General features: G+C 37.1%; 1 protein-coding gene and 1 long non-coding RNA gene across 2 annotated transcripts in view; both read left to right on the top strand.

Annotated features, from left to right (window-relative positions):
- The first annotated feature begins 5245 nt into the window (after positions 1-5245).
- Positions 5246-19486, top strand: part of LOC102808674 (uncharacterized) — a 43443-nt gene continuing 29202 nt past the window's right edge. The window contains exons 1-6 of the mRNA XM_085502251.1: positions 5246-5323; positions 7153-7555; positions 7873-7938; positions 8418-8504; positions 8772-8834; positions 8964-9055. Coding sequence (XP_085358377.1) covers positions 7153-7555; positions 7873-7938; positions 8418-8504; positions 8772-8834; positions 8964-9055 — 711 coding nt within the window. The 5' untranslated portion in view covers positions 5246-5323. The remainder of the gene's footprint in view (positions 5324-7152; positions 7556-7872; positions 7939-8417; positions 8505-8771; positions 8835-8963; positions 9056-19486) is intronic.
- LOC146739338 (uncharacterized) lies at positions 12145-17938 on the top strand. The gene is made up of 2 exons (XR_014930084.1): positions 12145-13246; positions 13617-17938. It is a non-coding gene; the product is annotated as an uncharacterized LOC146739338 (long non-coding RNA).

The following is a 19486-nucleotide window of genomic DNA, read 5'->3' on the forward strand; positions in this document are numbered from 1 at the left end:
TATGTTTTAAATTCTTTGTACAACCTGTACAAGTAAATAAATAAATACAAATACAAATACTTACAACAATAAAAGTAGAAATCACGGTATACTAGTAGTCTTTACTCCAGACCCTGAACACTGAGTTTGTGTGCATACAATTAGTTAGCATTTTCATCAAATGAAACTGATAGCTTATAGTTTGAAGTTAATATCGTCAAGCAGATATGAGATATGGGATGATAGCATTTATTGGGTATGGGATGATAGCAGATATGGGATATGGGATTATAGCAATTATGGGATTTGGGATGATAGCAGATATGGAATATGGGACGATAGCAGATATGGGATATGGGATGATAGCAGATATGGAATATGGGATGATAGCAGATATGGAATATGGGATGATAGGATAGCAGATATGGGATATGGGATTGTAGCAGATATGGGATATGGGATGATAGCAGATATGTGGTTGTAGCAGATATGGGATGATAGCAGATATGGGATACGGGATTGTAGCAGGTATGGGATATTGGATTGTAGCAGATATGGGATGATAGCAGATATGGGACATGGGATGATAGCAGATATGGGATGATAGCAGATATGGGATGATAGCAGATATGGGATTGTAGCAGATATGGGATGATAGCAAATATGGGATTGTAGCATATATGGGATTGTAGCAGATATGGGATGATAGCAGATATGGGATACGGGATTGTAGCAGAAATGGGATATTTGATTGTAGCAGAAATGGGATATTTGATTGTAGCAGATATGGGATGATAACAGATATGGGATGATAACAGATATGGGATGATAGCAGATATGGACATTGACACCTCTTGGGGCGACAATAAGTTCTCTGTTTAGCTGGAGTACAGGTCCCATGCCACTAATCAACCAATCACCGTTCAATTTAAATGTCTTGCAGAACCAATAACATTTTTAAAATATTTTTGCTCAGGTGCGCCCTTTTTGAGAGCGTGCATCTGGGTCAAAAGTGAGACTAACATGTGGTCATTTGTTTATTACTTAGCGGCTGTGCACCTGTGAGTTTATTCTGTGTGTATTTGGATGTTTTTCCAGTGATTTCTCTAGGTGCAATCCAAATACAGTAGGTGTGTCTTGTTTGAGCTGACCAACATGTTAGTTTTTTCATGTGGTTGATCACTGGCATGTTGATTTCCCATTTTTGAACCATATTTGCAACTTTGTTTTCATTTTTATATAGCAATCTCCTCATATGTTAACATTGCAGTCTATGGAGTTTCAATTATTGGTAGGAGCCCTACATTCAGTACATACTACAAACTACAAACTTCACTACAAACTCTACATCCCCTCAACAAACTTACAAATTTGACAAGATTGGTCCAAACATTGTGCTAGATTTCGACTTTCAAAATCAGTGGGTAAATTAGTAGGTAAAGACCTGCAATATGTTCAACATCTATCATGTAACAAGTGAGAAACACGTCTCAATTTCCCATAAGCCAGGTAGCTGGGTCAACTGTCAAAAATCAAATGCTGCAACAAAGTAAATCTCATCAAGATGCAACAAGTGGGCCCCTGATAATTAAAACATATGATGCTGTCTGCGAAATATCACTAAGTCAGGTAGATTGCTTGATTACTGAGTTATGAGATACAACTGTGCAGCAAAACTGACAGACCATTAACTCTTGGCATTTTTTCTGGGCTGCAATTTTCCTAAAACCCGCAAGAATGGCGCGTCCATCATTTTGTAAAGCTCTAGTTGGATTGGCAGTATTTTTTTTCTTCCATTCAACAGTGAGTAGTTTACTGATGAGGAAGCATCTAAGATTGACATAAAGCCTATATTTCCTCAGCTATATCATTTCATGAGTCTCATTAAATAACCCGAGATAGTCTACCCCAGGCTGAGTAGTAGGGGAAGCATTCGATTTTTCCCCTGAAACTGGAAAGAATACCAAATGGTAACTCCAATGTTGGCATTGCTGTGCAGATCTCTATCTAGGGGAGCAATGACTGCACTAGAGAGTCAAGCAGAGATAGGTGCGTCTCTAAATCTAACCTTATCATATACACTATATAAATGTTGGTGGTATGTTCTGAGAATGAAACGATAAACATACACCTTCTCCTTAGGTTGAGCCACTTAAAATTGGTAATTAGATCGTGTGGAACAGATAGGTATCCCATTTCTAGGATAGTTTATGTTCCTATAGTCTTATGCAAGGTGTGTTGAACATCCAACTAAAAATTATGAAAATCGTCGCTTACTGGTTGCTGGGGCATCATCTTTTAGATCAGATCAATGTTCACATCATGAATAGATTAAATGTTGCCCGAAAGGGCGCCCTGGCAAAAAACAAAACGTTCAAGACAGAGCACCTCAGAAACAATCAAGTTTTAATTTTTGATGTGTACTCAATAACCGAGGTGACCAAGAAGACCTAGTTTTCCCCACAACACAGTAAATCAGTGCTAAGTAAATGAACAGCATTATCATATGATCAAATGTAGTATTCGCGGTGTTCTATTGTTTTAGCGGTAGCAATATTTTTCGGTTTCGATCCACTCTGGGTTTTTTGTGGAAAATTATTGCAAGGGATATGGGAAAACTGACAAAAGCTGAAATAAAAATGTTTGTTTTAATGGAGAGGTGATGATTATAATTGTACAAACATAATTGTTCAGCATGGCAAATATTTAATAATTGACATTTCAGCTCAGTGATGCACTGTGACCCAGCTATTGGAATCAGATACCTATTAACCTGCAGTACCAACTCTAATGTACCAGTGCAAATATTATTAATAATGTAGAGACAATAAAAAAATCATCATAATACCAAAACCACACAGGTCATCTATGTGTACAAATTAACTATATATTATCGGCTAAATATTATTGTTATCGCGTACAAAAGGAAAGTTAACAAAGTCGACGACAACAACAACGTGACGACGACGGACAACGGACAACATGACGACGACGGACAACGGACATTTTGCTACTACTATAACTTTCCCTTCACTTCACTCCAGTCTGGCAAACACGCATGTACGCTGACAAAAGCCTCTACAGTGGCATATCAAAAGATTGCATGTGTATTATACCGTATTGAATGGAATTCAGTTGTGTAAATGTTTACTATTTGACCGTTAGAACATCCAATTTTGCTTTTCGCGATTCGTTGCTCAATTTTCCCGGTCTGTTGAATATGTAGATCAAACGTTTTGTATAAATGATATACATCCACGTATCATGCTTGAAAACAGTGTAGGTTTGTAAGTTACATGAAATTTACAATTATTATAGAGGTTCACAAAATGATTAATGATTTCGATTTCAATTTTGTCAGTATTTTTATTCAAGATGTTTTTTTTTTCCTGAATGTACTCAGTTACAGTGTTGTACATTTCCAACCCTGAGTTTATACATATGCTGTACTACTGTACTTCAAGAACATCTCTGTGGTATTAAACAGTTACTGTATTGGATATACTGTAAGATATTGTCAATCAAAACAACGATTCTAAAACTTGTCAAAAATCAAAGTAATACTGTGAGAAACTGGAAATGTGTTGCGATAAATTAGGTTTATGGTGCGAGATTATATAGTTTGTGTTTCGAGAAATTAATAATAATAATAATAATAATAATGTACTTTGATATAGTGGTTACATATATTGTTAGGCGCTAAAAAGTTCCGATTGTAGCATACCATAAGAGACTCAGTTGAACTTTGCTGACAGGTTAGAATTGTGCAGTCGCTAGGAGCTCTCTTGTAGAAAATTAATTTTGACTATGTGTTAACATTAAACGCGAGAAAAAGTGAATAACATGTTAGTACAATATTGTTTAATACTGAATCTTTATGTGTTATTGATGGAAACTGCTAGATTTACTAATAAGTAATTTTTTAGTATTTCATATTTAGATTAGAGACATTTTCGCTGCTGCAGTGTAAGGGCTGAGTATTGATGTTGAGAGGGATACCCACAGAACTCACATTGAACTGGGGGTTATTTCACTGCTAGAATGGGGTAGAAAAGACAATAGTACTGGTCCAGGAAATGAAATACACACCAACATAAAAAGTTAAAGCTCCCGGCTTTAATACTTACAAGAAATAAAGCACAGAAAAATGCAATGCATAAATTCACTAAAATAGGGGATTGTCCAGGGATGTGTGCATTGGTGATAACTCGTAGTAACAGGATGTGGAAATTGATGACAGTCAATGGCTTCTGCAACACAATAACGAAGTGGTACAAGAGTCTTGCTTGCAGGGACGCTGTTATTCTGGAGGGCACCGCTGATAGCAAGAGATCGCAGTTCACATAATGATGATTGAAGCATGTATCACTTGTCACTCAATATCGCAGCAGCAACAGACAGAGACTTAGTTAAAATGATGATCCCCAACTGTCCTCAATCTAGCCTATTTATAGGGCATAAATAGCCCAGTTTCAGGTACACCACATGGGTTTCCACAGGAGCCAATCAGAATGTGGTCTTGCCAGCAGCTGTCTCACGTTGACCTGATGGCACTCACGTCAGCAGGTCAGTAGATAGTAAACATTCTTTGTAAATCACAAGCCAACCTGGTAGATTCCAATTGTCCTTCCAGAGTTGTAAACAAGTATGACCTGTAAATCACCTTTATGACAGTTATCACACGGCAATGCACACCGTTTCTTCCACGCACACTTCCATTTGCAGGGTTTTAGGTAATATAAAAAAAAACATAAAGTAAATGATGCTGACAATATCAAATATTTCTCCACATAAAATATGGATAATGAAATAGCCGGAGTTAATACTACATGTAATTGCGAATTTCTTTCTCCATAAGCAATATTCATCAGTAATAAATTTACATATTTCTTCAATACTGGATATGCATATAACTAATGATGTCGTGTGCTTAGCTATAAGCCAGTGTAGCCAATATGAATATCTGTTGCTTGTATCATACTTATATATTTAAATAACATTTAACATATATATTTATTGATTTATTGATTGAGACTTTCATACAAACTATAAACAGTAGTCTCCAATAAAAGATGCTCCCACAAGTCAACTCCCGACAAAGTATAGACTAACATCCATTCTACAAAATGATAATGCCCTAGTGAGAAATTACCAGTGCAAGAAAACTGTGGCCATAGAAAGACACCCTATGTGATTATAAATTAGCCCCTCGCTCCCCGGGACGGTCCAAATAGTCGAGTACTGGTTACGTGACGCGCATGATAATCCCACTTTCATCGAACTAGAATGTCATTGTCACAGCTTCGGGGCATGTCTGCGTTATGATTATATCTTAGATAAATCGGTGAGTATATATTGAGAACACGTATTACTTCTAATATTATAAGAGCATAGTTTCCTGACTCGATAGAGTGAGGGTCTGGTAAAGTTTTCGGTAATTATTATCAGCTCTATAAAGATATTGACAATAAGCGGCTGTACACTCGCTCGGATATGGACAAAAACACCGAGAGAACAATAGGGTCATATCCGGTTGTTGACCTATTCTTTAAGGCAGGTCACCTTGAATTATGAAAGACCACTATGCAAATAACACATTTTCATGGCGTTGGAGAGACATTCAAATTATATACGTCAGGTAATTGCAAAATCGGTTGGTTTTTGTCTGGAATTTGGTACCAGTTTAAGTATGTCGGAACACAAAAGTACTTGTCCTGGCAACACGGTTACCAAAACAAACTCAGTCATGTGACTTGTGCTAGTACGGAGGCTCATTCGGAACCATACATATGCGCCACTTTCATCGAACTAGAATGTCATTGTCACAGCTTCGGGGCATTGTCTGCGTTATGATTATATCTTAGATAAATCGGTGAGTATATATTGAGAACACGTATTACTTCTAATATTATAAGAGCATAGTTTCCTGACTCGATAGAGTGAGGGTCTGGTAAAGTTTTCGGTAATTATTATCAGCTCTATAAAGATATTGACAATAAGCGGCTGTACACTCGCTCGGATATGGACAAAAACACCGAGAGAACAATAGGGTCATATCCGGTTGTTGACCTATTCTTTAAGGCAGGTCACCTTGAATTATGAAAGACCACTATGCAAATAACACATTTTCATGGCGTTGGAGAGACATTCAAATTATATACGTCAGGTAATTGCAAAATCGGTTGGTTTTTGTCTGGAATTTGGTACCAGTTTAAGTATGTCGGAACACAAAAGTACTTGTCCTGGCAACACGATTACCAAAACAAACTCAGTCATGTGACTTGTGCTAGTACGTAGGCTCATTCGGAACCATACATATGCGCCAATACCACGGAAAGAATATGGGACTAATAAGAGAATGTGATATTGTTTTTCGAATGGGGGGTATACACAAAAGAAAGGTATATAATCTAACCAACTTGTTTTATTTCGGAAATGATGCCATTCTCACCGAGAACTGTTTTTACTGACAACAATTTTTTGAATGTTTTGACCAGTACTTTCCCCCCTACCCACACACACACACTGGGAAAGCTGTCAAGATCCCCACTGCGGCCAATTTCCCACTCACAAGATGGGCCTCGAGTCACGTGCTCACTGCTTCGTTTCGGTAAATAGATCAGTAACATATGCATTGTCTACAATTATAAACAATACTTTTAGAGATTTGTTACCAATAAATGGTGTACACGTGTTACAATGACGTGTGATTAATAACGACTATAAATATTTATTTTCATCCTACCATAGTAGGAAATGTTAATTCCAAATATGGAATACGCGCGTAAGCATCCTCTAATAATAAAAACAAACATGGATGCCGCCAAGGTTTGACCCGGCCGGACTCCACACAAAGAAGTTCGCTGATTCTGTTCTAAACATTTTGGATTTCGGCATTCCCATGATGTATCCTTGGAAGGAAAAGATGTATAATAATAAGGTTTTTACGAGGATATCTCAAAGAATGCACTCAGACAGTACACCGTCGCATCGCTGCGCGTCGGTCGATACTTCCTTTGTACTGTAACCTCATAATTAATTAATCATATCTACATTAGTTATGTATTATTTCCGTCAAATATCAGAGTATCATAATTTTAGTATATAATTATATTGTCCCTGTTCTGATATTTCACACTGATATCAAATAATATGTGTTTAAATCCGTTTTAGATGGACGCGCCAGAGGAACTAGACGAGAAAGCTGATGTGTATTTTTGCCACCATGACAACCTAAGTGATCAACTTCAGGTCGAGCGACTATCAGAAATGTTGGAGAAACGAGGTTTAAAATGTTGGCATTCCGCTAGAGATTTTCGCGGTGGTGTGCCGAAAGTCACAAACCACTTGAGTTGTCATGAAAATTCCGAATGGACGGTTCTCGTGTTATCGGAATCTTTTTGGAATTCCAAGCAATGTGAATTCAAAATGCACCAAGTAATACATAATGGTGGACAGAAGATTATTCCAGTTGTGCTGGATGACTGTGCCATTCCGATTGAAATCAGCCACATTACTCCATTGGACGCCAGGAATGAAACATTTCTAGAGCGATTTCTGTTGGCAATTTTCACAGGTATTCATGTTATATTTCAAATTGATTTACTTATTTTAATTAATTTATTTGTTTGTTTGTTTTAATATATGTGTTTATTTTTAAATAAGTTTTGATTGGTATATTTATTTATTTATTTATTTATTTATTTATTTATTTATTTATTTATTTATTTATTTATTTATTTATTTATTTATTTATTTATTTATTTATTTATTTATTTGTTTGTTTTAAAGTAGTTCTTTGCTTGTTTTAAATCTGTTTCTTCGTTAATTTGTTCCCTTAATTAACTGATGAAACTGGTGTCTTTAGACATACATCTTTTTTTGTTATTTAAGATTCAAGTCAGAAAAGCAAAACGACATTTCCGAGTACGAATCTTTCTAAAAGAAGACCCTTGAGTCGTAAGTATATTATTATACCTATTTTATCTTTGAACACTCAGTCGTATAAGTCAATATAGATGACACAAAGGACACACGAGGAAGGACATCATTTGCAGACGTTGTTCTTTTAGGTCAAAAGTTACATCGTAATTTTAGCGTTGATTAAATAAGTTATGCTTTGCACCTTCTAAGCCACAAGGTAAATATAACCATACTGCTGGTTTATAGTGTTATAAGATGTTAGCTTGAAGGTGTTGACAGCAGTCAGTGGCGGCCTTGTGAAACAGATATTGTTTCGGTACTTCAGTTCAGATTCGTTTGTATATATGTTTTATGTGGCTTGAAGTGAAAACAATTCTCTTTACATTCTCTTCACTTTTCAGGCAACTGGTACGCAGTGAATTTATATAAATGCAAAAACTCGCTAAACGTGGAATAATGTGTTATTAAATGTAGTAGTTCGGTAACTTCCAGAAGTTTCATATATATTTTTCTAGACCCACAAAGCAGAAGTAAGACCATTATGTACAGAAAATCGTTGCCAGGTCCAATTTTACAGCCAGCGCCGTTCATTAAGTTGACAGGTAATACGATTGATTGAATGACCGACCGGCCGATAGATCGAATAATTGATTGAATGATTGACCGACCGGCCGATAGATCGAATGATTGATTGATTGACCAACCGGCCGATGGATCAAATGATTGATTGATTGATTGATTGATTGATTGATTGATTGATTGATTGATTGATTGATTGATTGATTGATTGATTGATTGATTGATTGATTGATAGGAAAAGATTAATTTATATGATTGATTGATCGTTTGTGATCTGCTCCTTTTTAAAGAAATTCTAAAATCAGAAGAGGCTCGCTCACAGTTCAGTCTATTGATTGATCTCACACAATTTGGTAAAGTATTTCTTTTTATTTTTTAATTTCTAATGCACTAATAACAATACATATATATATAATTGTTTGCCTTCATAAGGCATAAAGTCGACTGTCACAAACCGTTGATATATTATGTTAAAATTGCAGGAATGTGGTCCCAATTAAACGAAATGTGCAAGTCGCTCTTTAAACAGAAGATTTCTAAATACACCGATGTTGCAATTGAGGAGATCGTCTATGTAAGTTTCACTATAATAAAATACAGTCAAAACAAAGTCAGCTTGGACTTTCAGTTGTGAGACATGACAAAACAAACGCTGCCAGTGATGGATTTCGTGAATTAAAAAAACAAAACAAACGCAATCAAAGGCGTTGGAAATAAATAGAACACGTTGTGACATCGTCTCACTAGCCTCATTCGCTCACGCAATTATGATACTCACGTTTAAATCATGTTTGTATTGACACAATGTGAAAGCAACAGTCTACCAGTGAATGTATGTTTATCAAACACCAAACTAAACATTCAATGTTTTATACATGAAGCGGACTGCGGCGGTCATGTGACTAAGACGAAGGACATGCGAAAGTACTAGTATGTTCGTCTACTACACGTTCAAGCACCCAACTTTTCTATAAAAAAAACGTTATTTGTATCAGCAATAATTTCTAGTACTGCCTGAATTGCATATTATTAGTTGTCATTATATATTTCCCTGTACAGGATTTTTTTAACGATGTGTCAAATTTCTGAAAGAATATTGGAATAAGTTGGGGTAAATATGAATTGAATATCCATGATTATGGTGAAGTGGCGAGTCATGAGCAGAGTTTGCTGCGTTAATGTTAAAAAGAGATCCGAGTCGGGGAAGCTTTGACGATGTTTGCATGAGAAAGTTCGTTTCTTTCGTATCTTTAGATTTCGACAACTCCAGAACCAATATGCGCATGTCAATATACCGTGTTATAAACACTATACTAGGGTAGCTGCATCCCGATTAATCCACAAATATGATTCATTAAGGGTCAATTTTCTGCAGTCTTTCAAGATAGCCTTGAGTGTAGATTAAATTAGCCTCCGAAAATGTTCATTTTCCAGGAAGTCGACATTTTACATTATTATTCTTCATGCCCATGACAGCCAATCAGATTTGCGCATTGCAGGTAGACATATTCGTGTGTCTACCTACATCCGGGTACAATCTGATTAAAATCTGATGTAGTGTACGGGCATTAATTATTTTGGCTATAAACTTATTTTAATTTTATTTTTATTACTTTTGTTATTAATGCCCTTTTTAGTCCCCGTTCGGACGCAGTCCGAAACGCAGTCCGAAACGCAGTCCGCAGTCCGGACGCAGTCCGAAAACGGGGACTTATGTTTTGCCCTGTGTCCGTCCGTCCGTCCGTGCGTCCGTCCGTCCGTGATCACCTGTATCTCGAACAGGCATGCACCGATTAAGTTCAAACTTCACTCATACATCACACATTATATGGGACATATGCACATGCATTTTTTTCATGATCCGATTAACGATAGCCGAATAGCGGCCATTTTAAGGCCGAAAATGCATCAAAATCGCACATTTTCACCATTCCGGACCCGTATCTCAGTTATGCATGGATGGATTTTGTTCAAATTTGGTACATACATTAAACATAATAGGACCTTGATGCACGTCTTTTTTTCGGATCAAATTCGAAATGGCCGACTGGCGGCCATTTTGTTAAAGAATTCAGTTCTGGATCCGTATCCAAGACATGTCTGGATTGATCAAGTTCAAACTTCACACACACATGGTACATCATGTCACAAATAGATATGTGCATTTGTTTCATGATCTGCTTAACAATAGCGGAATGATGGTCATTTTAAGGCCGAAATGCATCAAAATCACGTAATTTCACAATTCCAGAACCGGATCTCAGTCATGCATGGATGGATTTTGTTCAGATTTAGCACAATGTGTTGTACATATGCAGGTGCATTTCGGTCATGATCTGCTTTGAATGTATATGTCACTCAAATATGAACGGAACGGGGACGTGTCATTGACAATGACTTGTATTTTATTATTTTACTTTGATTTTGATTTTTTTTTCAATTCCGCCCTACCTACATCTGATCCGACGCCTATGTAAGTCCCGTTCAAATCTCGCGTAAGTAACAGCCAATCACAGTCCCCCTTTTATACAGGCTGTCGGTTGCTTACTTTTCAGTGTAGCGACACTCTACGGGCAATCTTTCTGTACATTATATTGTGCTCACTTGAATGAACCATTAATAGAAAATTGCTAGTATATTTTTATTTGCAAAAGAAATTCCACAGCATTTTACAATTTTTGTCATTACATTGAATATTTTTTTCACTTCCAACAAATGTGTGCACTTCCAGATACATCTTCGCCAGTCAAGTTTCGTTCATTCAGTCATCGCTTCAATTTTACATCACTGAGCATAATTATCTAAAATGGAAGCAAAAAAATAAGTAAATCATAATGATTAGAACACTGTAAACAGCTATAGTAAACAATGCAAACTGATTTTAAATTGTATAACGGTCACCGCCCCATGGCATCGACGCAAAAAATTGGAGCAAAAAAATATTTCCTGATCAATTGCGATGTGTTCCAATAAAAAATATTTTATTCCAGTCCAAATCAGCTCAATTACCTTAATAAAGAGTTATTGTATAATGTACAAAATGTTGATACAATTTGATGAATATTTACAGCTACGGCTTCAATACCGTAGACGATGTTGGCCCGATCGTCAACAAAACATCACCCGTCTCCAGGGCAGGCGACTGGAAAAAGACACTCGTGTTCGGTCGAAATGGTGAAAACAAAATCGTCACTCCCAGAATAACTATGCAAAATAACGATCTAAAGTAGAACCATTCGAGCCACAATATTAACATAAAAATGACTTTCGTTGCATTTGACAATGATAAACTTACCGAAAAACCGTGTTATTCTCGGTCGCTAACGTCGGTATAATCGGCCATTTTATTTGAGTGTGTTTGCCACCCGACTCCGCCCGGTGACGTCATCATGTGCGCTATAGAAGGAGGTCTGTGATTCGTTGACTAAAATCGTCGATAGTGGGTCTCGTTGAAATCTCGTTACATAGGCATCGGGTCAGATTTAGGTAGGGCGGAATTAAAAAAAATCACAAAATCAAAATCAAAGTAAAATAATAAAATAAAAGGGCATTAATAACAAAAGTAATAAAAAATAAAATTAAAATAAGTTTATAGGCAAAATAATTAAAACCCGTACACTACATCAGATTTTAAGCAGATTGCATCCGGGTACTTGTCTCCTGGATTTATCTGATTTACGCCAATAACTTGTCAAGGGAAGACGACACGCGGCAATATTCATGAACTGATCTCATTGGAGTAAAAACTAGGATTGCGTAGCGATTTCGTTTGATGTTTAGACGTGCTTGCCGTGCGTTTTGCCAGCGATTGCGCAGTTCGTCTACCAACAAATCATGAGAGTCGTTGACTTACTTGTGACGGCACTGTTTTGTTACGTATTTTGCGGGTTTTGTATATCACATATTATGTAGAGTGTATTTGTGAAAGAGAATGGCCTATACAAATCTCGTACAACGAGATCAGTTTTCGACGAGTTTTGTCGACCAATCATAGTGCGGCTTATAAAAATAGCTATCTGACTTTGCGCATGCGCCAGACTCATCGTTCCTGGTTATTTCAAGATGGCTGCAGGTAATATTAGAACCGATGTGAAATCAATAGAGGATTCCGAATTTGAGGTGAGTTTTAGTCACTTTTACAAAAACTTAATTATCTTTTGTGAGCAATCACGATTGATGTATGTAATTCATTTGAGATAATTCGGATTTCAACTTTGATGACCTTGTATTGCCACAGGTGAGGTGGCGTTACTCGACCATGTTAATGAGTCGCATTCGACGCAATGTAAGCCATGCGTGCATGTTGTTTCGACTTTACTGATACAGTCATCACGATCTAACTATTGCATTATGAGTTAATGTATTACGACCAGGCAATGTTTTTGTGAGCCTAACCCTGTGGCTTTCAGTAATTTTCGTATTTGTCCTTTCAACGACATCCCCCACTCCAGTCTTAACCGTTAAACGGTCCGAGCGCCTGTGAGTAACAGTAACAGTTTTGTCTTCATGCCGTGACTGTGACCTATATGCATGAACAAGTAACGTGAATCATGTATTTGCCGAGTCATTTTTTTTATTGCGATATATTAAATTTTTCTTTAAGGTGCAAGAAGGAGGCATTAACACAGGCATCTGTTATCTAAAAACAATGTCCTAGCCATTCTGCCAACTGGATTTGGTTAAATCACTAAGCTACCCAAGTATGATTCAGGAACCAGGTTCTGTTATCATAGTTTCTCCTGTGGTTTCATTAATGAAAGTTCAGGTAAGATTTCCACTCAATATTAAAATCATAGTTTGCATTATGTGTGTTATAAATTGAAGAAGTTCATGTTGAATGGTCGATGGAATGCGGTTTACAAGTGGCTTAGCCACTCATCATTTCATATTTTCTGATACAATATTTTTAATGTAGGATATATGTGAACATATTCCCCCACTACTGCATGTGTACAGAGCTGTGTTGGTTCATTAAGTTATTTGGGCAATTCATTATAAAAGTGCTCATTCTAACAAAATTTCAGTGTACACATTTTATTAGAGATTTTTTTTTCAAAATCAGGAAATGATTAGATTTGGAGTCCTAACTTGTACACGTTCACCTTCAAATGATAATTTCTGTGATCTTTTTGTAGGGGTGAAAAACTAAATGACAGCCAAAAAAGCAGGCGCACGACGCAACAAAGTGCATTCAAGAATGTTTTCTAACATGTTGGGGAACTACGCTGTTTTACCTGATGTTACAGTCCTTGCACTGACCACAACTGCCTCAAAGTCTCTACAGTCCCAGTTAAAAGACAGCCTCATTACATTATTCCAGATTGTAAGACTATAAACATTTGCCCAAATAGGGAACATTGCATTGTCAGTCGTAAAGACTCCTAGGGACAGTACATCCATATTTTATTGGATGGTTGATAAACTAAGAGAAGAGAAAGATACTTTCCCACAGACAATTATTTATTGTTCATTAGCTTTTTATCATTATTTCAAAGAGGAGTATTCCCAGTTAGTTTTTTATATTCGAATGTACTATAGGGAAACTGGCAGTATTGTACAAGAATCGCATCCAAAAGAAATAGCTGAAGTGTCCAACTAAAGTTTGGGATTAATATTTTGCCACACAGCCTTTGGTATGGGCATTTTTATCAAAACAACTCATGTACTCCATTTAGATCCCTCTCTTTCGATATTGAAAGTTATAATACAGGGGTCGAGTTGAGTTGGTAGAGATGATGAACCATCTCAGCAGTCTTGTTTTACAGGTTTTTTTTAAAAATAGTGTTTCGATTTGGTAGTTAGATGCATGAATGTAGCATTATTCGACAGCCAAACATTGAGACAAATCAGGTTGCACTCTTTATAATTGTAACCAAAATGTTACTTGGCGTCTTTACTACAAACTACGTGGACACGAAAGCCCGATCGTGCCCGCCGTCCGTGTCAGTGTTTCAGATTCCGATGTAATAATGGTTATGGCAAACTATAATTGTCACAACAGACCCTACCAGAAGGGAACGTCACTCAGCGATGATTTATCTCAAATAATCATAAAGGAAATCGTGGAGAGTGGTGGTAATATGAATACCGGCGAGGTACCGAGAGCAGTGTTCCCTGCAGTAGGGCGTACGTTTTCAATAACCGCGGCCGGTTCATCTTCTTTTGCTTTTATTTTTTTTTTCAAATCGTCACGAACCTTTGCTGATTTAATTAATGCTGCGCGTTCATCTGCGTGTTGAGGGTGGTTGATATCGCCATAAATCTTGGTTCAGACACAACGCTCATTCATACAGTTTTTGCGATTGTGATCACCGACAAGATCACAAGATCCACATCGTTTTTTGGTTGGGTCGCGGAGGGTTGTTATCGACACACTGTATTGTTTATTTAACTCCATGAATGAGGACTCTGCATGTTGAACTTCAAGTTGGAGTTCATTGATTTCTTCATTCCTTATTTCCATGTCCAAATCTTGTGGCGATTTGTATTCAAACTTCAACCTCTTTGACACTGACGACGATCGTTGCTCCTGTGCTTCGCTACCTGTACTTGTTTCTTGTTGTACTTCACTATTAACAACAGGATTCATGGCAGGAGAATATCCTTCGGTTATTGTTATTTTCAATCGATGGTAGTCTGTACCAACGACTTCCAGTGTACATCGGAACATATCAGTCATATCTCGGATGTCGTCGGATAACGTTATAAGCATGCCTTCCTCGTTCAGATATTGTACAGAAAACACACTGTCTTTCAAAGATGCAATGTTTAACTTCACCTGCTTTATAAAATTATTTTAATCTACTGGTTTGTCTAGGTAGAATTGCCTGGCCCTGCCTCTGTATTTTACCTGTACTTGGAACATCACGAATCAGTCGATGTGTATTATTAGGCTGTGTAGTTGTGTGGGTAATATTCGCTGTGTGCTGTTCAGTGCTAGGAATATGAGTGAATTTGGCGGAAAGTGTAGATTGTACCAAGGTACTGTCACAATGTAGCAATATGTAAGTGCTGTAATATGTTGCAATAAATAAGGCAGTTATGGTGTAATGTAGCAATAGCCTATACTTCATTCTGTATACTGCCTAGTACTTAATACTTAGTACTATTTTTAAAACCCCTGTATCATGTAAATTAAAAAAATTATATAATAAATGTAACAGTATGTAGGGTTAATTAGTCATTAGTCATTAGATCATCACTATGATGATGTGCATACTGGTCCCTACAAATGTGAGGGTTGTGAAAAGGAGTTTCCTAAAAAAGCTCAATTGAAAACTTATAATTATAACTTATAATTCGGTCTCCGTGTCTCCGTGTGTCCGTGCGTCCGTGTGTCCATGCATCCGTCCGGAGTCGTATCTCAGACTCCCTTGGACAGATTCCGTTCATTCTTTGCATGTGCCTAGTACTTTATGTGGGACATATGCACATGCAGTGGTTTAGCGATTCGATTCAAAATGGTCGACTGGCAGCCATCTTGTTTTTTGAAAATGTTGTATTTTGGACATGCTTTGCTAGTTTTGATTCAAATTTAGTACATAAATCATACATGTTAGGATACATGTTCCCGACCATTCGTGAGTTCCTGAGTCTGTCCGTCCGACCGTCCGTCTGTCCGTGCGTCAGTCTATCCAACGTTATATTTCAGAATCCCTTGGACCGATTCTGTTCATTCTTTGCATGTGCCTAGTACTTTATGTGGGACATATGCACATGCAGTGGTTTAGCGATTCGATTCAAAATGGCCGACTGGCAGCCATCTTGTTTTTTGAAAATGTTGTATTTTGGACATGCTTTGTCAGTTTTGATTCAAATTTAGTACATAGATCATACATGTTAGGATACATGTTCCCGACCATCCGTGAGTTCCTGAGTCTGTCCGTCCGACCGTCCGTGTGTCCGTCTGTCCGTGCGTCAGTCTATCCAACGTCATATTTCAGAATCCTGTGGTCCGATTCCGTTCATTCTTTGCATGTGCCATGAGGGTTGTGAAAAGGAGTTTCCTAAAAAAAGCTCAATTGAAAACTTATAATTATAACCTATAATTCGGTCTCCGTCCGTCCGTGTGTCCGTGCGTCCGTGTGTCCATGCATCCGTCCGGAGTCGTATCTCAGACTCCCTTGGACCGATTCCGTTCATTCTTTGCATGTGCCTAGTACTTTATGTGGGACATATGCACAGGCAGTGGTTTAGCGATTCGATTCAAAATGGTCGACTGGCAGCCATCTTGTTTTTTGAAAATGTTGTATTTTGGACATGCTTTGCTAGTTTTGATTCAAATTTAGTACATAGATTATAAATGTCAGGATACATGTCCATGATGATTTATTTCACAATTGGATCAAAGATGGCCGACTGGCAGCCATCTTGTTTTTGAAAATGTCGTATTTTGGACATGCTTTGTCAGTTTTCATTCAAATTTAGTACATAGATCATACATATTAGGATACATGTCCCTGACCATCCATGAGTTCCTGAGTCTGTCCGTCCGACTGTCCGTGTGTCAGTCTGTCCGTGCGTCAGTCTATCCAACGTCATATTTCAGAATCCTGTGGTCCGATTCCGTTCATTCTTTGCATGTGCCTAGTACCTTATGTGGGACATATGCACATGCAGTGGTTTAGCGATCCGATTCAAAATGGCCGACTGGCAGCCATCTTGTTTTTTTAAAATGTTGTATTTTGGACATGCTTTGTCAGTTGCCATTCAAACTTGGTACATATATTATACATGTTAGGATACATGTCCATGACGATTTATTTCGCAATTGGATCAAAGATGGTCGACTGGCAGGCATCTTGTTTTTGTTTTTGTTTTTCGCGGTATCTTGGACGTGCTCTGTCAGTTTTCATTCAAATTTGGCACATACATGTACTTTATACATGTTAGGATGCATGTCCATGACAATTTGTTTCAAAATCTGGTCAAGGATGGCCGATTGACAGCCATCTGACTTTTTGGCCTTACTACTATATTTCCACAATTTATGTACCATTTTCATTCGTATTTGGCACATACATCATACATATCAGTGTGTTTCATAATCAAAGATGGCTGAATAACGGCTGTTTTTATTTTAGCCACATTACTATGACACGAAACACGTGTTTTGATGTAAATAAACAATCTGTTGTATACGCCACTTGGAACTCAAATTTCAAGGACACGCTCGCGACAACCCCTCCGCTTTAATATGACGAGCACAAAGAGAACTTAACGGGGACTGTTTCATTTTCAATGACTTGTTTATTTGAAGATTTTGCATCAAATGAAGACATCAGTGACATGAAGAGCAATAAACCACATCACCTACATAAGTGACATCTTGGTATATTAAGCCATTAATTTATTTCTCAGCCGTTTTCATAAGCATAACATGTTCATCTGCTTAAAAAAACAATTGACAGAACAAGGTTTATTTAAGTATCAATAAATATTTATTATTCAAAAAAAATATGTTTGTCAATCACTAATTTACTGAAAATACTCTTATAAAAATAACAAAAGTATTTGACAGCTATTCATCAAAGTTTTAGAATTTTAATTTTTGTTGTTGCTAAGTCAACAGGGATATATGGCTACCTACTATTAGTTAATTGTGATGGTACTGTTTATCAAGATAGCACAAATATTCGAAAATGCCTGTTGAGAATCTTAGTTAAATAAATTGATGGATACTAAAGATACCTGGTGGATCTTTTCTCTGTGTGACCAAAGATATAAACTAAGACATTTTGCATCAAAAACACTGATTAAAAAATAGATGGAATCAATTCTGATCAGACATAGACAAGAACAATGAAGTCATCAATAATTATAAAAAAAAAGAACTGGTATGAAAAAATTATAGTACAGCATCATGTCTAAGAAAATACTAATTAACATGTTAAATTAATCCATGTGCTGCATTAATCACATAACGTAAATTGTATGAAACTTGCAAAAAAAGTACACTGTGTTTGCAGCCTCTAAGCTGAGCTGTTAGCAATGCACATCAATAAATACAATATAGGTGATTAACATAAATATTATGTAAATTATGTAAATTATATAAATATATACTATCGACACGCTAATACTAGTAGTTTGTTTCTAAAACTGAATCCACAAACAACACATTCATCTGCCCTGGAGGATAATTGTTTCTGGGGTGTCACGTTCTCCCTGAAAAAAACAAACATGGAACACGATGAAATGATAGCGTTGTTGGCCCGATCTTAAGCATGCGCGTTGACGGTGACCAATCTGTCAACCGGGAGCAGTAGAAAAAGCATCCATACTTCATGAATTCTTAGCTTAGAAACGATCGACTAAAAGGAATTTTCAAGTAAAGATCGTGATTGGGGTAAAAACGACTTGATCCAGAGGCAAAAAACATTACTGGCACATGTAATTCACCTGCCACCAAACAGAAATGAAATACAATCAAGGCCAAACTGGTTAATGAATGCTACTTACTTATTTTAGACAACGATCCATTATCGATAAAAAATGCGTTGTTAATAAGTTGTACGCGGTCCAGCTCACGCAAAAGCACAGTCACTTGGGGGTTGAAAATCAATAAATACTATTTTTTTTTTAAATCATCCGCTATACGCATATAAATAAACAAGAATCCCCCTTGATTCTGGCTGCTGGCCATTTTCGTTCATGAAATCGTCGGATATCATCAGAAAACGCGGGATTTGTGCAGTTTTGAATAAAACCAAGTTAGCCATTATGAACAATGGTTATTAACATAACACCCGATCCCCTCTAAACGTTTTTGTTTAGCATTTTAAGGTAAGAAATCAAAATTTGAAACCGACAATGTGTCGATTTACTAGGTGCCATGTTTCACAACTTGTTTATTTATATGCGTATAGCGGATGATTTATTGATTTTCAGCCCCCAAGTGACTGTGCGCAAAAGTAGCTGCCGTACGCCGCCATGGATTGAGTCATGCTCAGGCGCGTTTGTAACCCGTGATCTGATTGGCTGGTCCCTGGGCGAGATTTGTACG

This window comes from Saccoglossus kowalevskii, chromosome 8 (assembly GCF_978046115.1).
Source record: "Saccoglossus kowalevskii chromosome 8, keSacKowa6.1, whole genome shotgun sequence".
NCBI lineage: Eukaryota > Metazoa > Hemichordata > Enteropneusta > Harrimaniidae > Saccoglossus > Saccoglossus kowalevskii.